The sequence below is a fragment of the Neomonachus schauinslandi genome, chromosome 6 (genome assembly GCF_002201575.2).
Source record: "Neomonachus schauinslandi chromosome 6, ASM220157v2, whole genome shotgun sequence".
NCBI classification, from domain to species: Eukaryota; Metazoa; Chordata; class Mammalia; order Carnivora; family Phocidae; genus Neomonachus; species Neomonachus schauinslandi.
Genome location: NC_058408.1, coordinates 25,352,293 through 25,379,280, shown reverse-complemented (window position 1 = coordinate 25,379,280; position 26,988 = coordinate 25,352,293). Strand labels below are relative to the sequence as shown.

At 52.7% G+C, this 26,988-nt stretch overlaps 1 protein-coding gene and 1 pseudogene across 5 annotated transcripts in view; both read left to right on the top strand.

Annotated features, from left to right (window-relative positions):
• Positions 1-475: 475 nt before the first annotated feature.
• The window catches only part of NFASC (neurofascin), a 67,599-nt gene continuing 41,086 nt past the window's right edge, over positions 476-26,988 (top strand). For 3 of the 5 annotated variants that reach the window (XM_044916319.1, XM_021686607.1, XM_021686608.1), the window contains exons 1-9: positions 476-566; positions 7,982-8,087; positions 9,820-10,016; positions 10,484-10,606; positions 12,993-13,163; positions 17,173-17,223; positions 23,235-23,346; positions 23,772-23,956; positions 25,368-25,499. In XM_044916319.1, the coding sequence (XP_044772254.1) occupies positions 476-566; positions 7,982-8,087; positions 9,820-10,016; positions 10,484-10,606; positions 12,993-13,163; positions 17,173-17,223; positions 23,235-23,346; positions 23,772-23,956; positions 25,368-25,499 (1,168 nt within the window). Of the gene's footprint in view, positions 567-7,187; positions 7,206-7,981; positions 8,088-9,819; positions 10,017-10,483; positions 10,607-12,992; positions 13,164-17,172; positions 17,224-23,234; positions 23,347-23,771; positions 23,957-25,367; positions 25,500-26,988 lie in introns of all 5 variants that reach the window. The other 2 variants (XM_021686605.1, XM_044916318.1) reach the window with 1 other exon arrangement.
• Positions 2,338-2,456, top strand: LOC123325131 (annotated as a pseudogene).

Below are 26,988 nucleotides of genomic sequence, written 5' to 3'. Positions count from 1 at the left end.
TGGACCAGTGGGACAGTGTTTTTTCATGACTCTTCCATGCAGAGTTGCCCTTCCTTCTAGAACAGTGGTTCTCAACTGGGAGTGGTTTTGTCCTCCAGGGGACAGTTGGCAATGTCTAAAGCCATTTTTGATTGGGGGCAGAAATGGGCTCCACTGGCATCTCGTGGATAGAGGCCAGGGATGCTGCTAAGCATCCTGCAATACCCAAGATCGTTGCCCACACAAAGAGGTGTGGGTCCCAAATGTCAATAGCACAAGGTTAAGAAACCTTATTTAAGAACATCGGTCTGTGACCAAACCCTTGAGTTCTTCAGGCCCTGTAGGGTTGCTAGAACAAACCGCAAGTTCAAGAAAAACTCACTTGGCATTGTATTTCTTTCCACAGCTGAGCTCTGTCCAGGAGGCCCAGGTAGAGCGGCTGGAGGCAGCAAGACCCTGCAGGCCGGGGAGCAGGGAGCGGGACCCCGTGCTGAGGATGGCCAGGCAGCAGCCGCCGCCCTGGGTCCACACAGCCATCCTGCTCTGCCTCCTCAGCCTCACTGGGGCCATCGAGATTCCTATGGATCGTGAGTCCTGCTCCATCCTCTTCTTTAATTCTCCTGATTTGGGGCAGAGGAGTTGGAGGGGAGGGATGGTCAGGGGGGAGTTAAGATCAGCTTTCGAAGAGGCTGGAGAGCAGGGTAGCGGTGGATTCTGGATGGAGGCTGGCAGGCTTGTGTTTGGGACCGTGAGATGAATCGTGTAGCACGATTTCTGAGGACTGTGGCTGAGCTGAGGCTTGCGCTGTCTGGAGCCTGCTGAGCGGGACCGGAGGTGGCAGGGTTTACAAGTCTGTGTGTCACTCAGGAGTTCTTCCCTCCACTCCCCTCCCACGGCCCTCTGCAGTCTTGACTTGCCCATCGACGTGGAGCTTCCAAGGACCCAGTGTAGTGGATAGTTACTTGCCTTTCTAATATCTGAGCTGGACCCTTGGGCTGTCTTGGCTGGACTGAATCAGGATGGATGGCCTGGGGATGGTTGGGGAAGGGAATTCTTCTGCAAAAGACCGGGGCTAAATGAAACATTAAAATAGAGCTCCATTATAATGCCACTGTGGGAAAACCAGGAGCTGATTTCTTGTGTTTGTTTTCAGCTCTCCCATGGCAAAGTTGGGAAGTAAAACCTGTGTCATTCTATGTCCCACGGTGGGGGTGTTATTTGGCCATCAGAATCATCAGGCAAGGGGCTTTGGATGCTGATCTAATAGCCCCATCTCTAGCAGCCATTCTGTTGTTATGTTCAGAAGGGGCCCATGGACTGGCAGCCCCGTTCCTTTGCCCCGCATTTAGATGTGTACCACCTTTGCCACAATTCTGGCCCTTCCATCAGAATGTCTTGGCATTCCAGTGCTCTGATGTGGGCATACCACCTCTGTCGCCTGTTCCCTGCTTCCAGAAATAGATGGGACCCACATGATGCCAACCCTGACTTGGGCTCTATCCAGGTGACAGATGTCTGGGGAGGGTTGGGAGAGTGATACAGCCTCCAAGGAGTGCCCACTGAGCTCTCCTAAGCCAGGGCCTGGGGCCTGGAGTTAGCCCAGCTTGGAGAAGAGTTGCACATACTTCAGCCCCCTCCCGCCCAGCCCTACCAATAATAGCTGCCCAGAGGAGTAGGCACTTCTGGGTAAGAGAAGACTAGCAGAAACTATAAGTTGGACCCAGAAGCAAGATGGGCAAGGCCCCTGCTGCCCTCCCAATAGCCCTGTGTGTGTGTGTGTACGCATGTGTATGTGTGTGTGTGTGTGTATTCAGTGGGGCAGGGGGGGTGGGTGTCGTGAAAGGAACTGTTCCCATAGAGACCATCTGCACTGCTAACTCAAAGAAGAGTGTCTCATTAACAATCCCAGGCAGACAATCTAATAAGGAGCACGATAAGGCCATGTCCCTGGAGAGGAGAGGGTGTGCCGAGGAAATTGGGTTATCAAGGAAGTGGTGAAGGCTCATTTCTCTTCTGCTGCTTCTCCTCACTCATTCACCTGCCACTTTGGTCCCTGGGGCTAGTGGGTGAGGGGTTCCTCCAAGATGAACTTATAAATAGATGGCTTTGACCTCTATGTTAGGAATCTGGATTTCTAAAGCACTATTGGAGCCGTGGGCAGGCGACCCAGCAGTGGGTGTCTCCAAAGTACCGCGTGTGGGGCAGAGAGCTGCAGGTGCCCTGACCTCCCCAGCACCATCTCCCCATCTCCTCAGTGTCCATGAGGAGGGAGGGCCCCAGAGAGTCCCCGCTTCTGGAATTGTCGTCAAGGACACGGAGACCCGACACAGCAAACGGGTGCTGGATTCATGAATAGACAGCTTTGTGCAGTGACAGTATCGTAGCCAATGAGGTTTATCCGAGGCGCAATTATTGCTAATTGGATTCATGAATAGATCCCGGGTCTCTTGACCTGCCACCAGGTTGGCACTCGACACACCTCACCCTGACCTCCGGTAATCCCGCCTTCTTTTAGTTCTTGGAACTCATCAGGGTAGCAGCTGCTGTGCGCCCGGCCGAGAGCTAAGTGCTTTAGGAGCATCTCCTGTGATTCTCCCAGTGAATCCTTTGCTGACAGGTTAGAAAGTGGAGGTACACTCTCTAGCACCTAAGTGGTAGGGCCGACGCATGACCACAGCCCCTCTCTGAATGAGGAAGGGGATCCTTTTATGACACCGTGTCTGGTGCCCCGGCTCTGTCACAGCAGGAAACCCATGCGGGCTTCCCGGAGGAAGTGCATCTGAGGTGGCTGCAGGCACAGTGGCCATGGCGACCTCTCCAGAATGAGTCTGCTACAGCTGAACGCAAGACAAGAGAAGGCCAGCCCTTCAGAGGGGACCCAGGTCCTCTTCAGCCAGCTTTTCCCCTCCTGCTGGGCCAAGCATGACAGGCACCCTCCCCCCAAGTTACCTGAGCCCATCCTTCCCTCTTACCCTGGGCTGAGGCCCAGGAGGATGGGCTGGGGAAAGATCACACATTCTTTTTCCTTTCCCCCTCAGAGTTACTGAGGTATTTATTGATATACAACCTGTGTAAGTGTAAGGCGGACAACTGGGTGATTTGCTACACGTATATATTATGAAATGACTGCCACATGGGTTCGTTTACCCGTCCATCCCTTCCCATAATTACCTTGTGTGCGTGCGGCGATAGCTTGGAAGATCTACTCTCGAAACAACTCTCAAGTGTATGGTACAGTATGTTAATTATGGTTGCCATCTGTGCATTCAGCCCCCAGAACATGTCCATCTTATAGCTGGACGTTTGTACCCCTTCAACAGCATCTCCCCGCCTCCCCCCACGCCCCAGCCCCTGACAACCAGCATTCCACTCTGTTTCTTCGAGTTTGACTTTTTTTAAATTTTTTTTATTTTTTTAATATATTTTTTTTAAAGATTTTATTTATTTATTTGAGACAGAATGAGAGAGAGAGAGAGCTCATGAGAGGGGGGAGGGTCAGAGGGAGAAGCAGGTTCCCCACCGAGCAGGGAGCCCGATGTGGGACTCTATCCCAGGACTCCAGGATCATGACCTGAGCCGAAGGCAGTCGCTTAACCGACTGAGCCACCCAGGCGCCCCCGAGTTTGACTTTTTTAGATTCTACATATAGTGAGAACATACCAGAGCTTTCTCTGACTTAATTTCACTTAGCATGAGGTCCTCAAGGCCTACCCATGTTGTCACAAAAGGCAAGAGAGATAACTATACCCCGTGTTCCCTGCAGCATTATTTGCGATCGCCCAGGTGTGGGGCAAGTGAAGATCAGGCACTCAAAGCTTTCTGTGTGTGTTGCCCGGGAGCAGCTGAGGGGGCTGAGGCTGGAGGCTGGAGACTGCCCTGTCAGGGGCGCCCTTCCGCTCGCCTGCCCCTTCAGGGGGCAGTATCTGTGCCTTGAGGACTGGGGCATTGCTTCTGCTCTGGGGAGTTTGGGCCCCGCGGCCTTCCTGGAACAGCCCCAGGCTGCAACACAATCCCTCATTGAAACACCAGCCTCCAGCCCCTACTCCTCGGCCAACAGAGTCACACACACCCACCCCCCCGCCCGCCGCAAGGAGAACAACATGACCTTTGAAGAAAGCAAAGGGTCGCCTCATCAACAAGAGCGGGTCTGCCAAAAAGTGAGTCTGCTGGCAGCTTGCCCCCCCGCCCCCCTCCCCACATCGAGGGACTCGGCATTTTTCTCCTAGGAACATTTTTCTCCTAGGTGGGCTCCGCTTCATCCCTGCAGTTGTCTGCAAGAAGGATTTCTGTAGGGCAATGTACAGAGAAGACACATTTCGTCCTCACTGTCATCCCAAGTAGTGCTGCAAGATGACCTCAACACACACACACACACACACACACACATTCACACACACTCCGTCCTCCAGGGACAGGTGCCAGGGGCTGTGGATATCAGCCAGGGAAAGAGAAGACATGCAGGCATACAGAAACCTTACAGACGGGGCAGGCCTCTGCCTTACCCGCTGCAGAGCTCATTGGAAGATTTTTCCCTCCCCCTCGGAAGCCACAAGAGCAGACTCATTTTCCACTTGACATCAGCAGTAAGTTTTGTAGATGGGGAGAAGGGCAGGTGGCATGACATGGGGCTTGCGGGGTGTCACAGGACAAGGTAGGTTGCCCTTATCCCCAAGCAGGTGGTCCTCACTGTCATCTCCCTGTGCTGGCTTGTCTTCTGGGTTGGTTGTGTCTCTGTAATAAATTCCTTGGTGACACAATGGTGGTTGCAGATGTCATGACCTCTTTAGGGAAGTAGACTCTCAAGAGGCCCCTGGCCTGATTTCATCGTGGGGTTGGGGACAGCATCCGGCCAGCTCTGAGAGTCTCCACTCCCCCATGGTCTCTCCCCTTACTCACCTTTGTCCTGAATGTCAAGGAGAAGAGCGTGCTGGGGCCCCACCTGGCCAACCCACCTCTCTGGCCGAGGATAGATTTGTAAAAAGAGCTCTGGACCAGACTACAGGAGAGCTGGTTCTCATTCCAGTTCTGCAGCAAATTTCCTATGTGATCTTAACCGAGTGACTTCCCTTCCAAGAATCTGAGATTCCCTGGATAATGTCTAGGACTCTTTCCATTGAGCCAGCCCTTGATTTTATAAGAGAGGCTTGAAGGCCATGTGGGCAAAATAGAGCCTCGGCCAGGGCAAGGTCAGAGCCCTCCACTGTGCGTGGGGACCCGAGAAGCATCAACTCTGTCTTGAGATGAAGAAACCGCAGGCCTGGGTTAGTGGTCCAAAGGAGTAGGTCAGTGTCAGCCCTGCTTCTCCTGAAAATGGCCCCTTCTCCCCACCTGCCCTCTAGGCCCAACTACACTGGCTTTCCAGAATTAACCTTTCTTGGGCCCCTGGCAGGAAAATCTTATATGGGTGAAGATGCCACTGTGGGGATCTCCAGGGAGCATGTGTTCAGAAACCACAGATTTCTGCTTTTCCCAAGGACTTTTCATTTCTTTTTGTTTCCTGCCAAGGCTGCACCCAGGTAAATGGTAAAGCAGATAAAATTACTTTTCGGTGCCCCAGCAGGCCACACAACGTTGGCCCACTTGAAAGAATTATTCTGGACCTTTTAGTGTGTCTTATCAAGACTTTGACTTACTGACAGTGTGCATAGCAGGGGACCCCTTCCTGCCACACTCAGCCTCTCCTCCCTGATGTCTGTCTTCTCTATTGGGATTCTTCTGGCACCTCTTGGTCCTGCCTTAACTCTGCCTTCTCCATGCTGCCCCCTCTCTGGGCCCCTAAGCTCCTCTTCCATCTCCTCAGCCATCTCGTGGTGGCTGAGTCAGGAAGCTTCGGGGTCACCTGGGCTCACCCACAGCCTCTGCTTTCCCCTGAAAAAGTCAGCCTGCGACACCAACACGTCCCTGACATCAGCGCCAACGTGGAAGAAGCTTGGCATATGACTTCATGCTAGAGCCATAAAGAAAAGGCCTCTTACAAAGTTACAGAAACACTTGTTCTCTTTTCTGCAAATTTTAAACCAAGGCCGCCCTTCCCAGAAAGTTCATTACCATCGAAAGTCTTGCTGTGTGAAGCGTGGTACCCAGACCGCCAGCATCAGCACCACCTGGCTGCTTGTCAGAAATGCAGGATCATGGGGCGCCTTGGTGGCTCAGTCGTTAGGCGTCTGCCTTCGGCTCAGGTCATGATCCCAGGGTCCTGGGATCAAGCCCCGCATCGGGCTCCCTGCTCCGCGGGAAGCCTGCTTCTCCCTCTCCCACTCCCCCTGCTTGTATTCCCTCTCTCGCTGTGTCTCTCTCTGTCAAATAAATAAATAAAATCTTTAAAAAAAAAAAAAAAAGAAATGCAGGATCTGCTCAGTTAGAACCTGCATTCTAACTAGACCCACCCCTCAAGTGATTCATAATACTTGTCAGAGTTTGAGAAGCCCGACCTCAAATAGGCTCATACCTGTACACAGGCCCGCGCACGTCTCAGGTGAGGGATGGGGGAGATTTGTGCTACCTGCCTCTTTATCTCTTCCGTAAAAAGTGCAGAAAGGAGTGGTGGGCTTCACTTCATCCCCGCAGTTGTTTGGAAGAAGGATTCTGTAGGGCAATGTACTTCTGCCATGAGCAGAGCCATAGTGATTCATCGGTCCCTAGAATTTTCCAAAGGGTAGGCAAGAAGGTGCTGGCATGTGCGACAGAGAGGAAGGTGCGGTGGGAGGGGTAAAGCCTGTGGACCCTGCTTGGGGCCCTTGGGGCTTTGCTCTGAAGCCCTGGTTCAGATCTGCTGCCACCCAGGCTTCTCAGCCCCACACCTCTGGCCAGGGAGCCCACTTTCCCAATAGCATCTAGAAGGATGGGCAGCATCTTCAGAGCCCAGTCTCTTTCAAGCAGCCTTGTCACTTTTGATATTTGGACTTCCCTTGGTGACATCATTTGGTCAGAGGCTGGTCTTTCTGCTCAGCTGCGTGGTTTGAGCTCCCTGTGGAGGTGTCACCTCCTCCACAAAGCACTCGCTGGGTCTGTCCCCCCTCTGTGAGGCTGTCCCACTGAGCTCTGCCGCCGGGACCAGAGAGCCCAGGCACCGCACCCTGCCCAGGCCAGCCTCAGCGTTCTCCCCGCAGGCTGGGGCGTCAGCAACCCGGGCGAGTAGTCATATGCGATAACCTATAACCAATGTCTTCTTTTCTCCCCTCACAATGCTAACCCACCGGAACTAACAGCAAGCATTCAGAATGAGCGTAAGTTCCCCGGGCACCTCTCTGCACTCGTGCCTCTGGGAGGTAGGAGGGCAGCAAGGAGGGGCGGGAGAAGGTCAAGTGAGGAGATACGGGGAGGGGGGATTAACCGCCTCTCCATCCTGCCTGCTGGGGCTTCTTGACACCGGAGCCCCTGTAGTGCGGCCCCTTGCCACACGGGAAGGGAAGCGGCTCACCCCGAGCATCCTGTTGCTGGGAACGGCAGAAGAGCAGGTGGGTAAGAAGGGCCGCGGCTCCCCATGCTCTGGTGGCTGGCACAGGAGCACCATGAACATCGGAGATGGGGGCCAAGAGTGAGAGGAGCTGGCTCTTCGGCATGCAGACAAGTCCCTGGGGACGTAAGCCTCTCAGCTCCAGCCTCACCGCAGTTTGGCCATCCTTTGACTCTCCAGGGCTCAGAACCATCCTGGCCACTGGGTTCTGGAAAGCTAGCTGCTTTGTGTTCCTTGATCCATTCAATAAATGTATCTCAAGAACTCTTGTGCACTAAGCATTTACTAAGCATTGGGATATAAGAATGGGTAAAACAGAAGTTTCTCATAGGGATTCCATGAGATCTTAAAGGGATTCTTCTTACGCTCAGTCCTTAACATAACCCCCTTTCCTGCGGCCTGGTTTAAGGAGCTGGGTCCCTGGCATGGGGCACTGCCCACCCCCTGCTTGCCTGCTTGACACGTGGCTCCTGAAGCCCTTCATTTCAGCCATTCCCCAAGCCAGGGCCCTGAAGCCCTGACCACCCCCTGTTTGTGCTGTTGCAGTATCCCAGCCCCCAACCATCACCAAGCAGTCAGTGAAGGACCACATCGTGGATCCCCGTGATAACATCTTGATTGAGTGTGAAGCAAAGGGGAACCCTGCCCCCAGGTGAGTGCACTGGCAGGTAAATCCAAGCCCCCCACCCACCCCTGCAAAGAGTGCGGGTATTGAAGAGGTATTGAAACCACGTCCTGGCCCTGGCTCTGAGCATAGTTGAAGCAGCTGGAAAATTAAAATTATCCAGCAGACATCTCTTGGATACCTACCTGGTGGAAAGTACAATTCAGAGAACTAAGACGTTTAGCAGATGAGGACACTGGGATCCAGAAATCTTAAGTGGCTTAAGGTCACACCACGAAGCCAGGACTAGATATTAAGTTTTCTGACTGTTGGTGTCACACATTCTTTCCAATGCCTTATGTCCCCAACATCCCCCCACCCCATGCCTAGCTTATAGGAAGTTCCTCCTGCTGGCTAACTTGAGTCTTCCATTCTGAGCACATCTCGGCTTGTGAGCACATCAGCATCAAATGAGGCGTCAGCAGACAAGAGCTGAAGGCCTGCAGTGTGCAGGCTGAGTTCAGTGTTGCTCCTCACTGTCTCGTGAGAGCACCTCGCTGCCCTTCATAGACGGACCCATGTCCTCATGAAGAGGAAATGAAATGGAAGCACAGAGATATTATGTACTTTTGCGAAGGTCACCCAGCTTGAAAGAGGGCAGAGCCTGGATTTAAACCCAGACCTCTGACGGCCCCCCTCTGCCCCCCACCCCAGGCCAGTTTGTTTCTACCAAACGAAAGACACTGGAGATCTAGAGATTGTTCTGCTCTTTGTCCCCCACCTTCAAAGCAGCATCCACAGGCTGGACCGTTCAGACCAGACATGACAGGACCCCATGCTGGGCATCTGTCAGGAGAAACGAGGCAGGGCGGAACCTCGGGTGTGTGGTAGCCTCCTTCTGCCCACCCCCCACCCAGTTTGCATGAGCCTGAGAACAAGCACGGCCCCTCTCATCCAGGCTGGAAGAAGCAGGGTCACCTGGAAGGGTCAGGCAGCACACAGATGGCCTTCTGAAGTTTGGTCCTTTCCACCATGGTTCCTTTGCAGGGACAATGATTCCATGACACTGAGCAGCCACTAGTGCTCCGGCTTCTTTTAAGGTTATGTCCTGGGCCGCTGCAGATGTATCCCCCACCCCCAGAAGCAAAGGGAGATTCTAGTCTCTTCACCTCTGGGACCTTTTGAAGGCTGCTGGTTCTTTCAAAGCTGCCCCTCCTGGGCTATAATGTGCGGCCACTGCTTTATACTCTGCACCCACTGAGCAGATAACCTGAGCCATTGCCCTCTGGCTTTAGAGTCAGCTCTCAAACAAGGAGACAGGAGGACCAGAGCTAACTCCCTAATGTGCTTGGCTCGGGTGAAATATGAATTTGGGTTTGCATTCGTAGTCGGAGGTTGAGATGCCCTGCGGGGGAAGCTGCAGCTGACTCTGGATTTTTAAAAAACTCAAAGTCCCTGCCTGCTCCTGCAAAGAATGTAAACACCCAGTGGCTATTTGGGTACCTCTCACAGCCATGACTCCCAGCCTTTGCTGGGTAAGAGCTCTAATGTCAGGAGCCTGCCCCCAGAGTTTCACCTTTCACCTGTGGCTGTGACCTGGGACTCTGCATTTTATCCAGCTTCCCAGCCAGTTCTGCCACTTAACCAGGGTGGTATGGAGGTGTGGTTATGGGACTGGGCCAGGGACCAGGGCCCTGAGGTTCTTGCCTGGAACCCAGAGCCCACCGTGTTCCTCCTTATTGCCCCTGCTTCTCCCCTCCATCCCCCCCACTGCCCACAGCTTCCACTGGACTCGAAACAGCAGGTTCTTCAACATCGCCAAGGACCCCCGAGTGTCAATGAGGAGGCGATCTGGGACCCTGGTGATCGACTTCCGCAGCGGGGGGCGGCCCGAGGAATATGAGGGGGAATACCAGTGCTTCGCCCGCAACAAATTTGGCACAGCCCTATCCAATAGGATCCGTCTGCAGGTGTCCAGTGAGTGGCACACGGTGGGACTGGCATGCCTTGCTCCTGGGTGCATGGGGCGGGGAGGCATGGAGGATCATTCCAGAAGGGCCACCCCTGTCCTTGGCCAATGGGTGCCTTGGTGCCCTGCATATCTTTCTTGCTTTCCTGCCCCTGAGCAGGAGTATACCTCGCCCTGCTCAAAAAGATTCCTTGGAAAGGAGGCTTCCAAGCCAGAGTCTTGAACAACTGCACTGACACTCTGGGCACGGGAGGAGAGGAAGGAGAGGAGCCTTTGGAGAGGTGTATCTCTTTAGACAGAAGGCCTCTCCTCTCTTGCTGCACCTGGCCTAGACTCACGGGCCCTCTCTGCCCGCTCCCTTGTTCTCTTGTTTGCCCTTCTGCCTTTCCTCCTTGTATGCCTGCCTGTAGCCGAGCTCCTTGCTCCTTGCCCTCCATCACCCTCACTTCATGATCTTCCGTCTGATTCTCCCCAGAGTCTCCCCTGTGGCCCAAGGAAAACCTAGACCCTGTCGTGGTTCAAGAAGGCGCTCCCTTGACGCTCCAGTGCAACCCCCCGCCCGGACTTCCATCCCCAGTCATCTTCTGGATGAGCAGCTGTAAGTCTTGGGGGCCCGGTGTTCGATTTCTGCTTTCATCTTAGGGAGTGGGGCCGGTGTACTAAATAGGAGGGCCTTGCCCGAGGTTGGAAGACGTTGACTTGTGAGAAGCAGGTGTAAGGGAGCCACATGGCTGAGAACACATCGAGAGGTGGCCCAGGCTCATTTCCTAGCCCAGCTGCTCTTAGCTGTGTGATCCTGAGCAAGTTGTTTAACATCTCTGGGCCTCAGTTTGCTTTTCTGGAAAAAAATAGGGCTAATAATTGTACTTATCTAATAGGATCATTGTAAGGATCAACGAGTTAATACATCCAAAGTGCTTATAACAGAACCAGACACGCAATAAGTGCTGAGTAATATTTGTGATGATGAAGAAGAAGAGCAAGAGAAAAGAAAAGAGGAGGAAGGCGGGTTGACACCAAGCCTCCTTTCAATCTTTGGTCCGTCTGGATTTACTAAGTGCTGCCTTTCTAGGACAGAGGGGCACAGGAATGAAACCTTTGATGAAGGAGCGACAGGGAGACAGGATGTTTGTAGCAGGGGGACAGAGTATCATCACTGAGAGCTTGCCCTGTTTCATTTTGGACATTTGGAGATTAATTTAACCACTCTGGACCTCAGTTTCTTCCTGTTGTCAATTAAAGTAAGTGGGGGCGTGTTATAAAGGGGCCTAGAGCATTGCTAGCTGTCTGTGTATTCCTGGCTTCCCCTCCCCCCCCTCCATACCTGCCCCCCCCGCCCCCACCCCCACCTCTGGTCTATCCATCCATCGGTCAATCTATAGATCTGCCTGCTGCTTAGCATCAATCATCCGTCCATCCCTGAGTTTTTACCAGCCTGTTTCCAAAAGAGGCAGGGTTGTGAGCTGTTTTGCAGAGAGAGTGCGGCTTTGTGCTCACCCATTGTCTCTCTCTTTGTCATCTCAGTGCAAGCGCGTGGGAAGGGCTGCCTGGCCACAGGCTGGAATGTTGGTTGATTTGCTAACTCTTCACACTCTCTCGTCCCTGCATCACACCTGTCACCAGCTTATGTCCATGCTGCGTCCTGAGCAGATCTCATGCCCCTCCTCTTTCCATCATCACTGGCATCTCCCCAGTGTAGGCCACCATCAGCTTTTCCCTAGGTGGCAGTAATCATCCATAACTGGTCTCCCCGGTCTTTCTAAAAACATACATCTGATCGTTTCATTCATATGCTCCCTGCCGTTTACTGGCTCCTCCATCACCTCGGACAAAGTCCACACTCCTTTCCCTTCCTGATCTAGTTCCCTCTGCCTCCCTGGCCTTTCTCCTACCCCTGCCCCGGCTGCATGTTCTTAACTTTTAGCACCCACTGTTCCTGCTGCTTGGAAACCTCCTAGGGCCCCTGTCTCTTCTGCCTGGTGTCATGAAGCCTCCAAGGTAGAGCTCAGGGCCCCTGGCAGGGACTCGGTGCTCCTCCTCTCAGCTCATCCCCTTCCCACTCACCACACTGCATAGCAACGATTTCTCTATCTACCGCCTCTTCTAGGCCAAAGGCTCCTTGAGGGCAGGAACTGTCTTACTCATTTCCCTTTCACCAATCCCGGGCACAGTGCCTGGCACACAGTAGGCCTGCAGGAAATCTTTGATAATAAGTCATTTGAAGAACTGCCCAGCCCCTCATTAGAAAGATGGCATCATTAACTTTGCACTTTATGAAATGGTGATTTAATAAACCGTTGTGGGGGATGGGAAGGAGTTAGCAATGAATAGTCAGCCTGACAAATATGCTTTTACAAGTCGAATAACCTGCAGACGTGGTCATTTGAATTGACATCTGATGCTTCAAATGTAGTCCGTATCCACTGCCACTCCCATGATGTCATTAATTCTAAAAAACACCATTTTCATCTTTTAACATCTCTAAAAGTAGAAAGCGTCCTAAAATTGATGGTGTGCATCATTGATTAGTATGTATCTTACAATTATAATTGGCAGTGCTTTTCCCTTTCCTGGTGGGAGTGAGGGCTTAAAAAAGAAAACAAGTGAATTTGACTCCTGACTTGGGGAGCATCTGAAGGATTGTGTTCCCTCCCTCCGGTTCAGGGCCAGTCGGAGCTTGTGTGATGCGAACAGGAGCTAGAAAAGTCTGGTCCCGGAGCATGGGCGTGGTGGGCAGGCGGGTCCGAATCTAAATCCTCCTGTTCTCTCACTGCTTTTGCAACCCAGGACAAGTTAACTCCACTGCTTTCTTATCTGCAAAATGGGAATAAGCCCTCCTTCAGAGTTGAGAGGATGAGAGGAAATCATGTTCTACTCCTGGCCCCACCTGGCTCTCTGTTGGTGCTCAGTCACCAGACCAATCACGACCGTCACTCCTGTTACTGTGACCGCTAATCTCCATCTGTACCTCTGCTTCCTTATAGCCATGGAGCCCATCACTCAAGACAAGCGCGTCTCTCAGGGCCATAACGGCGACCTGTATTTCTCTAACGTGATGCTGCAGGACATGCAGACAGACTACAGCTGCAACGCACGCTTCCACTTTACGCACACCATCCAGCAGAAGAATGCCTTCACCCTCAAGGTCCTCACCAGTAAGTGCAGGTCCCGGCCCCGGGCTGGGAGCCAGGGGCGGAAGCCCACGGAGCCCGAGGAGCCCCGGGTACCTGGGTCTGGGGCAGCCTTGTCCCCGACGCTGACCCAGAAATCCTTCCAGCTTATGAGGCCTGAGCTCGTTCAGCGGCTCTGAAACCACATCGCTTGATTCTGAAGCCTTGCTAAACTCGGTCCTACTCTGAGTCAATGCCTCTCAAGCTTCTGGGGCAGTCCGAATCACCTGGCCCACAGGGCAGCCATCCCCAGCCCAGCCCGAGCCTGCCTCCACGGCCCTGGCCTCCGTGTCCTCCCTCTGCTCTCCGGGTGCTCGGGACACACAGCAGCACTGCTTTGAGTGGTCATCTAGTCCCTGCCTGGTAGTCTGTACTTCTAGAAACAAAGCCACAGGACAGAATATCCGCTTTAGCAGGGACCCCAACACGAACTGTGTTTGATGCCGGACCACATGGGATGACTACATTTGCAAGCTGGAGATCTATGTTCTTGTTTTATTTGTTTTCATTTTTATTTCCGTATTCTGTTTGGCTGGTACCAAATGGGTCAGCATTGCCTGACCCAGGATAGCGTGGGTGGCCCCGCAGAGGAGAGAAGCGAGTAGTCAGTTCCCAGACACGCTCCTTGCCGGGGCCCCACCGGCCTGGAGCTCTGGCTGCACGTCCTCAGCCTGCCTAGGACATTGATTTCCAAGGGGCTGTGTTCGTCTGCACCATGGATTTGTAACAGGCCTTCTATAGAGGAGCCCCCCACCCCCAAAAGACCTTGGTCTGTGTGACTCAGCTGTGGATGCTGTTTTCCACACTGGGGACAGTGATGGTTGTGGGGGAAGCCAAGCAAAGAGCCTTATGTGGATACTGACAGCTGCCCCGGGTTGGAGAAGAGGGCCTGAACCCCGGCTTCCCCGAGCCCACGTGCCTCTTGGGGGGCGTCGGGGAGAGGCCAAGGGAGCTTGCTCCTCACTCAGGACAGCTGGGGGCCTGGTCTTCTTTCCTCAGCTGCCCCTGCCAGTGATGGAAGCAGGTGGTGCCGAGAACCCCAGCCCCGCACTCCGTCTCCACCTGGCATTGAGGTGGACCCACAAGAAGCAGCTTCCTTCTTGTTCTCCTTCTCCTGTGTGGGGGTTCTTCCTCTCCTTTTCATTGTCTTCTCTTTGCTTTCTCACTCCCTTCCTCTCTATTTCCCTCCCACCTTCTTCCTTGCCTCTTTCCGCCTCTCATCTTCTCTCTCTCTCTCGGAACCCCATCTACCCTCCTCCAGCACCCCCGCTCCTGCAGCTCTCCACACGCTGTTCCGAGTTGGAGTCGGGCTGCCCACAGTTTGCTGACCAACAGGATGGCTGGAAAACCCGGGATAAGCCCCCGCATGCTCCTGGCAGTAGACCCAGCCTCAGTCTACTTTGCTGCCCCCTCACTAGCCTTCCTATTCCAGACCCAGGCCCAGAGGGGACCCTTGGAGAAGAAAGTTGGGTTGTCTGAAGTGTCTCAGTACACGTCAGGAGGGATCCCCGGCCAGCTGGCTGAGCTGCAGAGGACAGTGTGGTCTGCCCAGGACCTCAGAGTGGCCTCCGGAGCCAGGACAGGGTGACAGCATGGGGCAGTGAAGGCGGCGGGAGCATCGAGCAGGATGCTCACTGAGCCAATCCCTGGATGGTCCTCAGTGCCATCACCTGGCTTCCTCTGCCTGCCCAGTGTGATGCTTAAAGTCAGACTCCTGTTTGGGGACTGAGTCAGGTGACCTTCTGCGGTCCTGGGCAGAGGCCCTCAAGTTCACACAGGGTAGAGGCAGGAAGGTGGAGGTGCTAAAGAGCCTTTCTCTGTGGAATTAGGCAGTTAGAGATGTTCAGCAACATTTAGAAGTCGGGCTTTCCAGAAATATCCTTTTGTCTACCAGAGGAGGTAAGGGCTGTTTGTTTCTGCTTCATTTCTGGGTCCCCTACTCCACTGAAAATTCTTTCCACCAAATGCCAAGAACCCCCCCAGGTGATGGGAACAGAGCCCTGTCTGCTTCCTGGAGTTCTCCCAGGGGCAGCTTTGGCCAGGAGCAAGTTCTGGGCATCTGAGCCAGCCCAGAATTGGGTACAGTTGCTTAAAATAGCACAGTTGTGCTCTCTTTGCTTTCCTGCCTGGAGAGGACACAGGCTCTTTCTTGTACCTTCAGAACCAGGTCTGGGGGTGGGAGGAAAAACAGCCAAGCCGGGACAGCTTCCAAGTCTCTCCTGACCGCGCGTTTCCGTCACAGTTTTCCCCTTAGGAGAAGACACCAATCTCATCATGGCTGATTGTGCGTTACCTACATTTAAGGAAGGGCCGGGGGGAAAGATATCTAATACAAAACGCTGGGCGATCTGAAACCATTTTTAAAATTTGTTTTGGGATGCAGTCAAAGACAAACAGTGGAGTCAGCCTCACAGAGAGGTGATGTGCCTGTCCCACTTTGTCCATGCCAGAACAGGTCCCTTTGGTGACCATGGTGAGGGAGAAGGAGTCTCTCCTGAGGCAGACCATGGAGCACTAACCCTGCTTCCTCCTAATGTCTGCTATCTAAGTGGCACTCTAGGGAGTCAGAAAGTCTCCCTGAATTGCTCAGATGTGCTGCAGAATCCACAAACTGTAAGATCAGTTCCAAACTTGGGTCACTTCTCTGGAAAGAGAGCAGTTCTATTTCACCTGGTGGCATGGGAGCTTAGGAGCATGAAGCCAGGGCCCTTTAAGCTGTGTGCCCCTGTCCTCCCCACAGAGAGGGATGTCCCCTCCTGAGTGCGGCCTCAGCCCCTCGTCCCTTCTGCCACCCTGCCTCTCCATTCCACTGCAGGTTGGTTCCCACCCCTAGCACCAGACAAACCCGAGCTGACTTCCCACACAGCCTCGGTCTTACAACATACCCCATCTTAAGGGATAGTTCTGAATAATGCAAATCTCCCTACCAGGCTTTAAGCACATTTGGGAAGCAGTAGGGGTCCCAGCAAAGAGTGCGCACAGCCTCTGCAATCCGTTTTAACAGGAGTTGATCTGTCTTCAAATATGCAAATATTCTGGCACAGCACCTCGCCTCCCTCAGGCGCTTGCTTGGACCAGGTCGGCTTCTCAAGGCTGTCTGCTTGGCTTCCAGTCAGCTGTACCGCCCCCCACCCGCTGTGGGTACCATCAAAACTTGAACCCAGTAGCTGGACGGGGATGGCGGTAGAAGAATGAAAAGCCTAGCCTTGGCAGGCTTAAGTGCCCTATTCCAAAACGTCTTTCACTGAGGATTAAATGCCCAGCGGTCTTAATTACCTAACATTGGAACCAAAGGCACCCGTCTGCTACTTAAGGAATGACTTCAGCCCAAGCCAGTCTAGGAGCTCGGAATCTCCAACTTAGTCTATACGCTCTTTCCACCAGAGACATCTCAGAGACCAGGGTGGTGCCCACTGGTCAGGTGGGGGGGCGGGGGTGCTTGCCAAGGGTCCCTCTGTCCCTCTCTCTCAGCTGATGAACTATATCTCTTGGACTGTCTTCTCTCACTGACCTCCCACCTTTGCACCTTAGCTTCTGCCCAGGGAGGGCTTTGCTCTTTTCCTCAGGGCTCACTCACACTCCTTTCTCTTTAGCTGCCCCGGGAGCTGGCCTGATCCAGAGTCCTGGGAACTGAGGATTTTGATGGGAAGTTGTTCAAAAGACGGCTACGGGATGCCACTAATCCTTATTTCATTTGTTTGAAATACAGTAGGATCAAGCCATTAAAGGTCAAGCCTAATTTCTTTCATTAAAAAGAAATTTCTTTTATTATTGCCTTCTTTTGCAGGATTTAACCTTTTCTTCCCTTTTTTGGGCTGTTTTATGTTGCTTGTTCTTCACCAAGCACATTTCCTTTCCAAATATGCTGTGTCTTTCCTTTGCAAAATCCCCGGTTGTTTTCTGCGGCTTTGCATTTCTGTTGTTCTCTCCCTGTTTATGCCTCCATGAGCTGTCCGTGGCCTCCTGTTTGCTCACCCTCTTTTGTTTATTGCAGACAACCCCTATAATGACTCGTCCTTAAGAAACCACCCTGACATGTATAGTGGTGAGTCGCCGCGGTAACCTTGGGAGTAACCTTGCCTGTCCTAACCCCAGTTTGCCTAACTTGACTGATACCGTGTCTCATTAACTCATGCTGGGTGGCAGGGCTGACAGTCGGCCAGACCAGGGTGCCAAGGGGCCCCCTTCCGGACACTGCTCTCCGGGAGGACGGTGTGGCCAGTGTGGGAGTTTGAGGTAACTCACGTGGTGCTCCGGTTTCTGGGAACAGGCAAGCCGCCAGTTGCTGAAATCTGGACAGGTTGGTCAGACCAGGGTAGGACTCCAAAAGAGCTTCTTGGAGGGTCCTGTAGAAACGTAGGAATCTGTGGTGGATGGACGGAGAATATCTGAGGAGAGGGGAGTCCACACAGTGAGGAAGAAGCAGGGAGTCTGGTTCCTGTTAGCGGTTTAAAGGATTCAGAGAGCTTTGTGATGTAATTAGTTAACCTGTACATGTCTGGATGTGACCTGCCTACCTTGTAATCTAACCTTAGTTACTGGGGGTACCATTTCACCAGCCCCATGTCTCTTTAAAATCCCTCTGGGAAAAATGAGTAAGAGTCCAGCTCTGAGTTCTCTTTGAAGGTAAGTATAAATGCACGTGGGCCATGCCTGGTCTCTGTTGCCTGGGCTGCTTCTCTCCTCCGGTGGCGTGTACAAATCCAGTGCGCAGCTGTCCACACACTTGGAACAGTTTCCATGAGGCATATTTCTAACTCATCGCACAACTGGTTGCTCAGCTGATCAGTAGAGTAATTGGCTATTTCCACACCTGAGTCCCTGCCCCCCCCACCACGGCTCAAGAATGTCTTGTTTTCCTTGAGCAGCCAGAGGGAACAGTCATTTGCTGGCTTTGGCGAGGCAGCTGGCCCCCATCATCAGTTATGCCTCGGAAGCTGAGGCTGCAGGTCCCCAGGGCCAGCATTGTGGCCTCCAATAGATAGGAAGTGTCTGCATTGTGATGTGCTAATATAAACAATGATCGGTGTCTGGGGTGGGGGAGGGGAAGAGGGAGGGAGAGCCCCAGAGAGAGGCAAAGACTCTAACTTGGCATCAAGCCCCTAGAGCCACACTGAGATTCTGCCAAAGAGATTTACTGCCCAAGGAGGCAGGGGATCTTTGTTGGATTCAGGGGCATTGTTTGTTTTCAAAATAATGGGGCCAACCACCATTGTGTCAAGAGCCCCACCCAGAGCATTGGTGTGGAATGTGCCTTTCTCTAAATTGGATTTCAGGTAATCTATTATGGAAGTATTCTTGAAGCTAGAGTATATCAGAGCCAGAAGGTCCCTTAGAGACCATCTGGTCCAAGCACCTCCTTTGTGTTAGATAAACCATTCAGGGGAACAAGCATGTAGAATTATTTTCTCAATGGGATAAATTTGAGTGATTCCAGCCACTTAAACTTGTGGCCAGTGGTAGATGTGATTACAAGTGAATGCGTGGGAGTTCTAAGAACCATCCAGGGCTATAAAATCCAGCAAAGCTCGCAAGAACTCACAAGAACTCACAAGAACCCCTTCTCCTCGATCCAGGGTAGAATGAATGTTGCTGACCCAAGCATGAAGCCAGCTGGAAGGGATATAAAGTCAAAGTGAGACACATGCTGAACAAAGGGCAGCTAGGTTGAATGCTTCTAGAAAGAAACAGAAAGTGAGAAGGAAGGAAGATAAGGTCCTTTCTGAGTACGGGGCTGGACATTGAGACACAAGGCAGTGAAAAATGCCCAGTGCATCTGTCTGCTTGGCTTTGAAATATGGCATGTCTCTTGTAGCGATAGGGCCACCCCATAACTACACTTTGTTCTAGTGATTTCTCCAGTGGTTTAGTATCCTTTGAACCTATGCCAGATGTCCCCGGACCTGCTGAGTGGCAGGGGGGCAGCTGGTCTGAGATTGTAGCTGGCCACGTAGAATTCACCCGGCAAGGAAACAAGGAAGAGAAGAGTGGGCACTCTGAGGTGGACAGCCTTGAATTAAATGCAGGCTTCTGAGTGACCTTGGGCAAGTCATTTAGTGTGTGAAAGCCTTAATCTCCTCATCTGTAAAATGGGTATATGACCTGCCCCGTAGGGTTGTCATGAAGAATAACCAGGATAATGTGCACCTGGTCGCTAGCATGGTGTCAGACACATCAATGATTAGTACGTGTTATGACAGTATTGGTATTGAAGGGAATGGTTTAGTGTTGACTGAAGTTAAGAGGGACACAGAGAACTTGAAGAGAAGCCAAGGGGTTCAGCGAGCACCATTGTGGGAAGAAATTACTATGGAGAGAGGGACTTTAGGGCAGATTAGAGAAATGAAAGCTATTCAGATCCTCAGCTCTGCTGAGACCTGGATCAGAAAAAAGCTCCAACTATTGCATGAGGGGTTGGGGTTAGACTTACGGGAGAGATTTCCTGACAGTGGAGGGTATCAAATGTTACTAGACAGAGAGTTTTTCTTATCTTCTGGGATTGTTTCGTCAGCCATTCCTGGAGCCAGAGAGGTGAATGAGATGCCACAGATCCAACCCCAGTTCTTAATTCTGAGAATGGAAAGCAGCAAATGTGGGATCCAGCTGCCCCTAAAAGCTGTTTTTGGAAAAGGTTCTCAGATACATCGGATGCATTGGACTCTCTTCCGCTAACCCACAGTGCTTAACAGAGGGGAGTAACTCAGGTTTTCAGCAATCTTAACCTTTCCTCTCATAGGAGTTGATTAAGACATTTTTTTCATTGGCCCTTTAAAGCCAAGGTGGCTGAGGCAGTGTCATATCTTGATGTCTCCCTGCTGCCCAGATTCCCCTGGAAACCCATGATCCCACCCATGAGCCAGGGAGAGCAGGAAAGGACAGACAGTCCTTGGGCTAGAGGTCAGAGGGGCCCACGTGGGAAGCTCTTCCTGAATCCACTGACGTGAGCTTTGGTGTCTGGGTTCTGAGTTTGATCTGATATTAGGTCCAACCCCAGCCCTGAAGATCAGGGAGAATAAGAGCAGCATCATGAGGCTGGACAGGCTGAATCCCCATCTCTAAGAGGGTGGGTGAGATCGTATGACCCTAGGAGACTGTCATCCTCTACCATGCAGAGTCCTAGAGAGTAATCACCTTTGTCCTGGAGATTCTTCCTGGGTCTCCTACTCCAGGGAAAGAAATTAGCTACCTTCCCTTGGGGGCAGTGGCCCCCAAAGCCACCAGCTGGATTGTTCTTCATCAATTTTCATGTAAATCCCTCCTGCTGCAGCTGACCACAGTTCTTCATAACCTCCCCTTTGGATTCAGCTTCTCATCCCTTAATGAAACCACATGTCACCCTGACTCCTCTTCAAGCTTTCCATGGCCTTAAGAATCCAGTTGAAATGCCTTTGGAACCTCTTAATTCCCAGCCCAGCTTCTCTCTCCAGCTTGGGCCTTAGAAACCAGGGAGGGATGAGATTTAGCCTAGTGGAAGAGGTTCACCAGAGCAGCTCAACAAGATACTATGTCTTTTTCCTTCACCTCTTTTACCCTTGGATTTGGGTTTTCTTTGGTTTGATGCTCCCAAAGCTGACTGTCAGAAGGAGGGACAGGTGGGGTAGCCATCTTTAAAGAGACGAGATAGTATTAACTATCAGAGTACACGCTTTGGTGCCAAATGGTCCAGAATCCAAAACATAACTGGCTTGTGACCTTGCCAAGTCTATGCATTTCCTTGAGCCTCAGTTCCCTCTGCTGAAAATGGAGGTGGTACCCCCCAGGTTTGTTGTGAGGATTAAGCATGACTATGATATCTAGAGAGGGCTATTAGCAGAGGCTTGGCCCCTCCTGAATGCCCACCAAATGGTGGCCCTGATTATTACCTCTGACTTTTAGGATGTTCTTCCCTATGTTTTTGAACTTAGGCTTGTTTCCCAGTAGCTTCTCTTCCTTTGGGATAATTCTATGGTTGCTAGCCCACATCCTACAAGTAAAGTATTGCTGTAACCTTTTTATAGTCACAGCGACAGCATGTCAGGGCCCCCACAGCGAGACTCAGCTCTTTTCTCCTCCTTCCCATACTTGGTGCTTTGCTGGTCAAGTGTGCTCGAGGTGCTTCCTGCTATGGTGTGAATTAAATGTCCACGGGGTCACAGGTTGGTTTCTGCAGATTTCGTCACTTCGTGGAAGGAGTATGCCAACTGAGCTGGGACCTCATTCCCAGCACTCAGTCAGAGTCACCAGCCTAACACCAGGGCCTCCTGCCCTGAAATATCCTTCTCCTCATAGTTCCCTTGACCTTGTGTTATCTGGACTGTTCTGGTGATTCCATGATAATGGGTGGGAGGAAGCTGCTGCTTTGGTATCAGGCTTCCTTGGTACTGAGAGCTGGCTGCTACAAGGGTCATAGATGGTAACCGATTAACCACATAATGGATTAACCCGGTCAGTAGCCACTGTTGTATATGTGTGTGCTGGTGGGACACATGAGGACATCTACAGAAAGAGAAATAACACATGGGGTACACTGTCGCCTTCTTTTTTGTTCCCTTCTCCCCTTGAATTCATTCATCCCACAACACTTACGGAACGCTTGCTGTATGTGCCACGCGTTGTGCGACCGCCTCACTAACTCCGCGTACGTATCATCATTTCTTCCCCTGACAAAAGCATAAAATAGACCCCAGCTCTATGAAACGCACTCCCCGATGGCTAATGGAGAGAAGATGAGTGCCTCTGAGACAGGAGCCCTGCTGATCCAGCCAGGCACCAGCCTGTCCAACAAGCTCTTTTAGGAGACGCCAGTGTCACAGAGACAAGAGTTCCCTTGCCACCCTGTCCTCACTGCCAGGACCCGTTAATGGCCCCCAGCCAGGAAGATGCCTTTGCCCCACTCCAGGCATCTGACGGCTCCTAGCTCCTGGCAACTCTGCCTGCCTTCCTCCTCTCGCTTCTCCAACTGAGCCTAAGACCCACTGCACCCCTGGGTAGACTCAGCTTCTAGCTTTCACTCTTCTTGTTTATAACTCTACACGTTTGGGCAGGGGTGTCTCCTCCAGCTTCCCTTTGCTTTGGGGTTCCTGGTTGGAAAACCCCTGCTCTTCTCCCTTCCGTCTTACCCATGTCCATAGAACTGTGCAAAGAGCTCCCCAGGAGAGGTGAGGCGCAGGTAAGGTGGGGTCCGCCGTGCTGGGGGTGTGCCCAGACTTGCATGACCCCGTCCACAGCCAAACAGCCACCCTGGCCGTGTCAACCTCTGTGAGCCACCTGGCCTTCAAACCCTGTGTGCATGGCACTGTTTGTGGACGTGGCTGCTCCAGCCTAGTTGAATTGTAGATCACCTCCCCCATCTCGGCTGCCACTTTCCACTCCCCCTCCCCCAGTCTCTCACATCCAATTAACACCCTCCTCCCAGCCCCCTTCCCGAGTCAATAGTGAAGAAGCAGAATGCTCTTGGCCCCAGAGTGATTTCCTGTCATTTCTGCTCATTCATTCTCTCCATGTCTTTGCTAAACCATTAATAATGTTGCCTGCATTTCTGACTGTTCATCTGGGTCTCTGTGGCTTCATCCCAGCTCCTTGTCTCCAGGGTCCCAAAGAGCAGGTTGTCTGTCCTGTGGCCCCAGTACGTGCCTTCTCATTCATCCACTGCTGCTGAGACGGCCTCCCGGGGGGCCACCACATTGGTCTCTGGGGTCCCAACACAAGATGCTCAGGGAATAAACCGCTCACTGCTCAGACAACCCCCTCCACCTTTCCCAGGAAGGTGGGGTTTACTGAACTGGGGAGGAAGCTGGGCTCCTCTTGGCAGATCCTTTCAGATCTTAGAGCTGCTCACACACATGTGCCAATGGGGCCGGGGAGCCCCGCGCTTCCTAACACACCTCTCTTAATGATGCCCTGGCCCTGGTGGGGGGGGGGGGCGGTTTCAGCTGGGAGGGTCTGGGACTTGGTGCCTCTGAGGGTAAGGGGGTAAGTAGGGGGCGTGATGACACTTCTTCCTGGCCTGACTGCTTGGGCCTAGCTGGATCAGCTCTGGGCAGGAGGCTCATGAGAGCGTCTTCTATCCTATTTCAGCGCGAGGAGTTGCAGAAAGAACACCCAGCTTCATGTATCCCCAGGGCACGGCGAGCAGTCAGATGGTGCTGCGTGGCATGGATCTCTTGCTGGAGTGCATCGCCTCCGGGGTGTACGTACAGCTTGCACCCCCACTCTGGTCCCTCCCCGGGAGGATGGGGCTGGGAATTTGCACAGGCTCTCTTCTTGCCACAGTATGGGGAGGCAAAAAGAGACACAGACAGCCCCTAGCAAGGCCTTTGCAAAGCATCATCATTCCCATCCCACTCTGGCTGTCTCTTTTATGGGTAACAGACCAGGAAGGGAGACAGGTAGGCGTCCCGCACGTGTGTTCACACCCCGTGTGACTTTACAACAGCCCCTTGGGGCTCTATGGCCAAGCATCCCCTGTGTACAGGAGAGGGCCTCTCTCAGAGGACGTGGGTCCTTCTGGTTGCACCTACACTTCAAGGACGCCCGGGTGTCCAGGGCTCTGTAGAAGAAGAGCAGGGCCGCAGTTGGTGCTAATCCCTGTTTCCTGCTCGGTCTCTGTCCCAGCCCAACACCAGATATCGCGTGGTACAAGAAGGGTGGGGACCTCCCATCTGACAAGGCCAAGTTTGAGAACTTTAACAAGGCTCTCCGTATCACCAACGTCTCCGAGGAAGACTCTGGGGAGTATTTCTGCCTGGCCTCCAACAAGATGGGCAGCATCCGGCACACGATCTCGGTGAGAGTAAAGGGTACGTTGTGTGTATTTCTCATTATGATGATTTTGCCAGCCCTACACGCCACGACCACCTTTCCGTCTGTGGGTGGGGGAGGGGCAGGGGGAGTAGGGGAGAGCCGATAACACACAGGTTAGTGGCCAAGGTGACCTGCCAGGGATAGTGTCACCCTCTGGATGTGAGTGTGTGTGTGTGAGTGTGTGTGTGTGTGCACGCGGTGACCTGCCAGGGATAGTGTCACCCTCTGGATGTGAGTGTGTGTGTGTGAGTGTGTGTGTGTGAGTGTGTGTGTGTGTGTGTGTGCACGCGCGCGCACACACACCATGGGTATGAGGGGAAGGAGATCCACCCTGACCATCCCCCACCTCTCTGTGGTGCCTGGGGCTCCCTCCGCAGGTGAATGTACCCCCATGGGCCATTCAGATTTCACGCAGCACCTTTTCTTTCTTCCATTTTGCATTCCCGTTCACGGTGTGTCGTCTTAGCCCTGTGCTGTTTGTGTGCTTGTGCGTGGTTCTTTCTTAAAAATGGGGAGTTATCATGGCACAAGTTATTTTTTTTTTTTAAATCACTTCCCTCCCTCTGCAGCGCAGATGGCCCCTGTGAGCTGTTGCAAGCAATAGAGCACGTGCCGTTATGAGTCCTGGCCGTGGGTGGTGGGGTACACCTGTCCCTTCTCAGCCTGGGGCTGACCAGATGATGGGGACGATGAGGTCTGATACCAAGAGTGCAAGAACTTTCGAAGAGCATGCTCCATTGACCTTATGACTTTGGTTTCGGCACTACACTCAAACCAGGGGTTCTTAACCTTTTTGGGGGTATCAAGATCTTTGAGAATCTGATCCATAGGAACTTCTCAGGAAAAAAAAAAATCCACATATACACATATTCACAATTGGAAGGGATAGCCAGCTCTGCTCTAACCAAACCCAATGCCTAAGAATGACTATGAGGCCTTTTTCTAAATGGTCTGATGTCACAGCAATAGCAACGGAATACAGAGGGGCCAGCCCTGGGCGCTCTTTACCAACTGCATCAGCTGTTGCCTTTGGGTGCCCATCGTGGACACCTGTGGGGCTCTAAAAGCATCCACTGCCCCAGCCTCCCCTGAGGATTCTGACTTAGTAGGCCTAAGACGGGCCCCAGTGTCCATGTTTGTTAAAAGCTCTTCAGAGGAGTCTAACGAGCAGCCCCAGTTTAGAACTCTTGTTCTGTGAACTCAAAATAGAGCAGGCAGCCCCCGTGGTGCCAAGCCAGCCAAAGGCAGGCTGGACGGAGTCATCCCGCGAGGATGAGTCCTGGGCAGCTGGTGAGGGCCTGGAGCTGGCACTCAGGGGCTCCTGTCTTCCTAGCGGGAGCCGGTCTGCTGTCTCCTGCCCGCCCCGAGCCATCTAACTCGGCTGCCTGCACTCTGCTTGTCTTCCAGCTGCTCCCTACTGGCTGGACGAGCCCAAGAACCTTATCCTGGCTCCTGGCGAGGACGGGAGACTGGTGTGTCGAGCCAATGGGAACCCCAAGCCCACTGTCCAGTGGATGGTAAACGGGGAACCTCTGCAATGTAAGTAACAAGCCATTGTCCCACCTGACTCTGCTGCGTCTCCTGTCAGAGGCTCCAGATCCCTATCCCTATGGGCCAGCCCCAGTTGTACCAGAATGAGGTTAAAGAATAGCCCCTTGGCCACTGCTTCTGGAGCAGCCCAGCTCTTTGGACATCTCAAGAGGCAGGAAACCTGCCTCATTTGTGTGTGAGAACAGGAAATCTATGCTTATGTTCTCATATTTAGGGAGCATAAAACTCCCTTGGGTTTTTCTTGAATCTTGCTTTCTGCCCTAAACAACCACACAGCCCAGTTCAAGGTCTGTGAAGAGCCGGCCTCTGAGTGGGGGTGGGGCGTGGAAGGTAGAACAGAGCTCAGTAACCCAGGCCCCACTCTCTGCTGAGGGCAAAATGAGAGCCAGGCTGGATAGAAGGAAGAACTTCCCTATGAGAGCAGAGATGCACTGATGCAGTTACTGGGTATGCCCAGATGTGGGGAAATTGAGTCCTGCCCGCTGGCTGGAGTAGGTGACTCCAGGGCCCCTCTGGCCAGGGCTCTCGGTCAGGTTTTCCCATCGTAGTCTCTCCAGTTGCATTTACTTTATAAAATGTCCTTGTGGGTGTCTGTGAGAATACCATACACCTACACGGTCTCCCTCCCAGTCCGTGTCCTTGCCCTGGGCACAAGCAGAGATACGGACGTTGCCTGCCCTCTGCTGTTCTCCCTGTCCTGAGGGGAGGCCCAGACTCCACAGCACCACTGAATAAATGGTGCTCAGGACTTGCAGCTGAGCCTTGGCCCTGGAAAGATCACCTGTCACTTTAGGGAAGTGGCTGAGAAGAAAGTTGGCTCCATGAGAATTGCCAGGGAAGGAGGCATTGAAGTTGCTGGCGTGGACTTCTTCGTGCCTTTTTGCCGAGTGGGGACTTGGGGACGGGTGATAAGGATGCTGCCCTCATCTTCATTTACCTCCTGCTGATTCCCCAGTTCCGGGCTCAGACTTGCTATCTGTGGAGTGGTGCCTCGGGGACCAGACCCAAGGTGGTCCTCTGCCCACTGCTGCTATTGGTCTGAGCGATCCTGGATGTGTTCACAGACCATCCAAACCAAGTCACCTGGCTCAGTCCAGAAACCTTACAGAGGAAAGTCACCTTCCAGTGAAAGATGAAAAAAGTGGCGATTCTTTACATTTCCAGAAAACTTTATACCGCTCGTCATTCTTTTAATAAAGCTCCTCGGAGTGGGAGAAGGATGGGAGTAATTCTCCCCCACTTGACAGATGTGGGAAATGAGGCCCAGATTTATTGATTTGTCCCAGTCCCAGATTGACGTGTGAACAGGACTGAGACCCCACAGCCACTCCCCAGCCTCTGCTCTCTGCATCCCAAGCCATCCATGCTGGGAGAGCTGTGGGAGGAAATATCGTCTCTCAGTTTAGGACACATCTCTTGGGACGATCAGGTAGCTTTGGCAAATTTAAGGACTCATTCAGTTTCAACAGGCATTGGC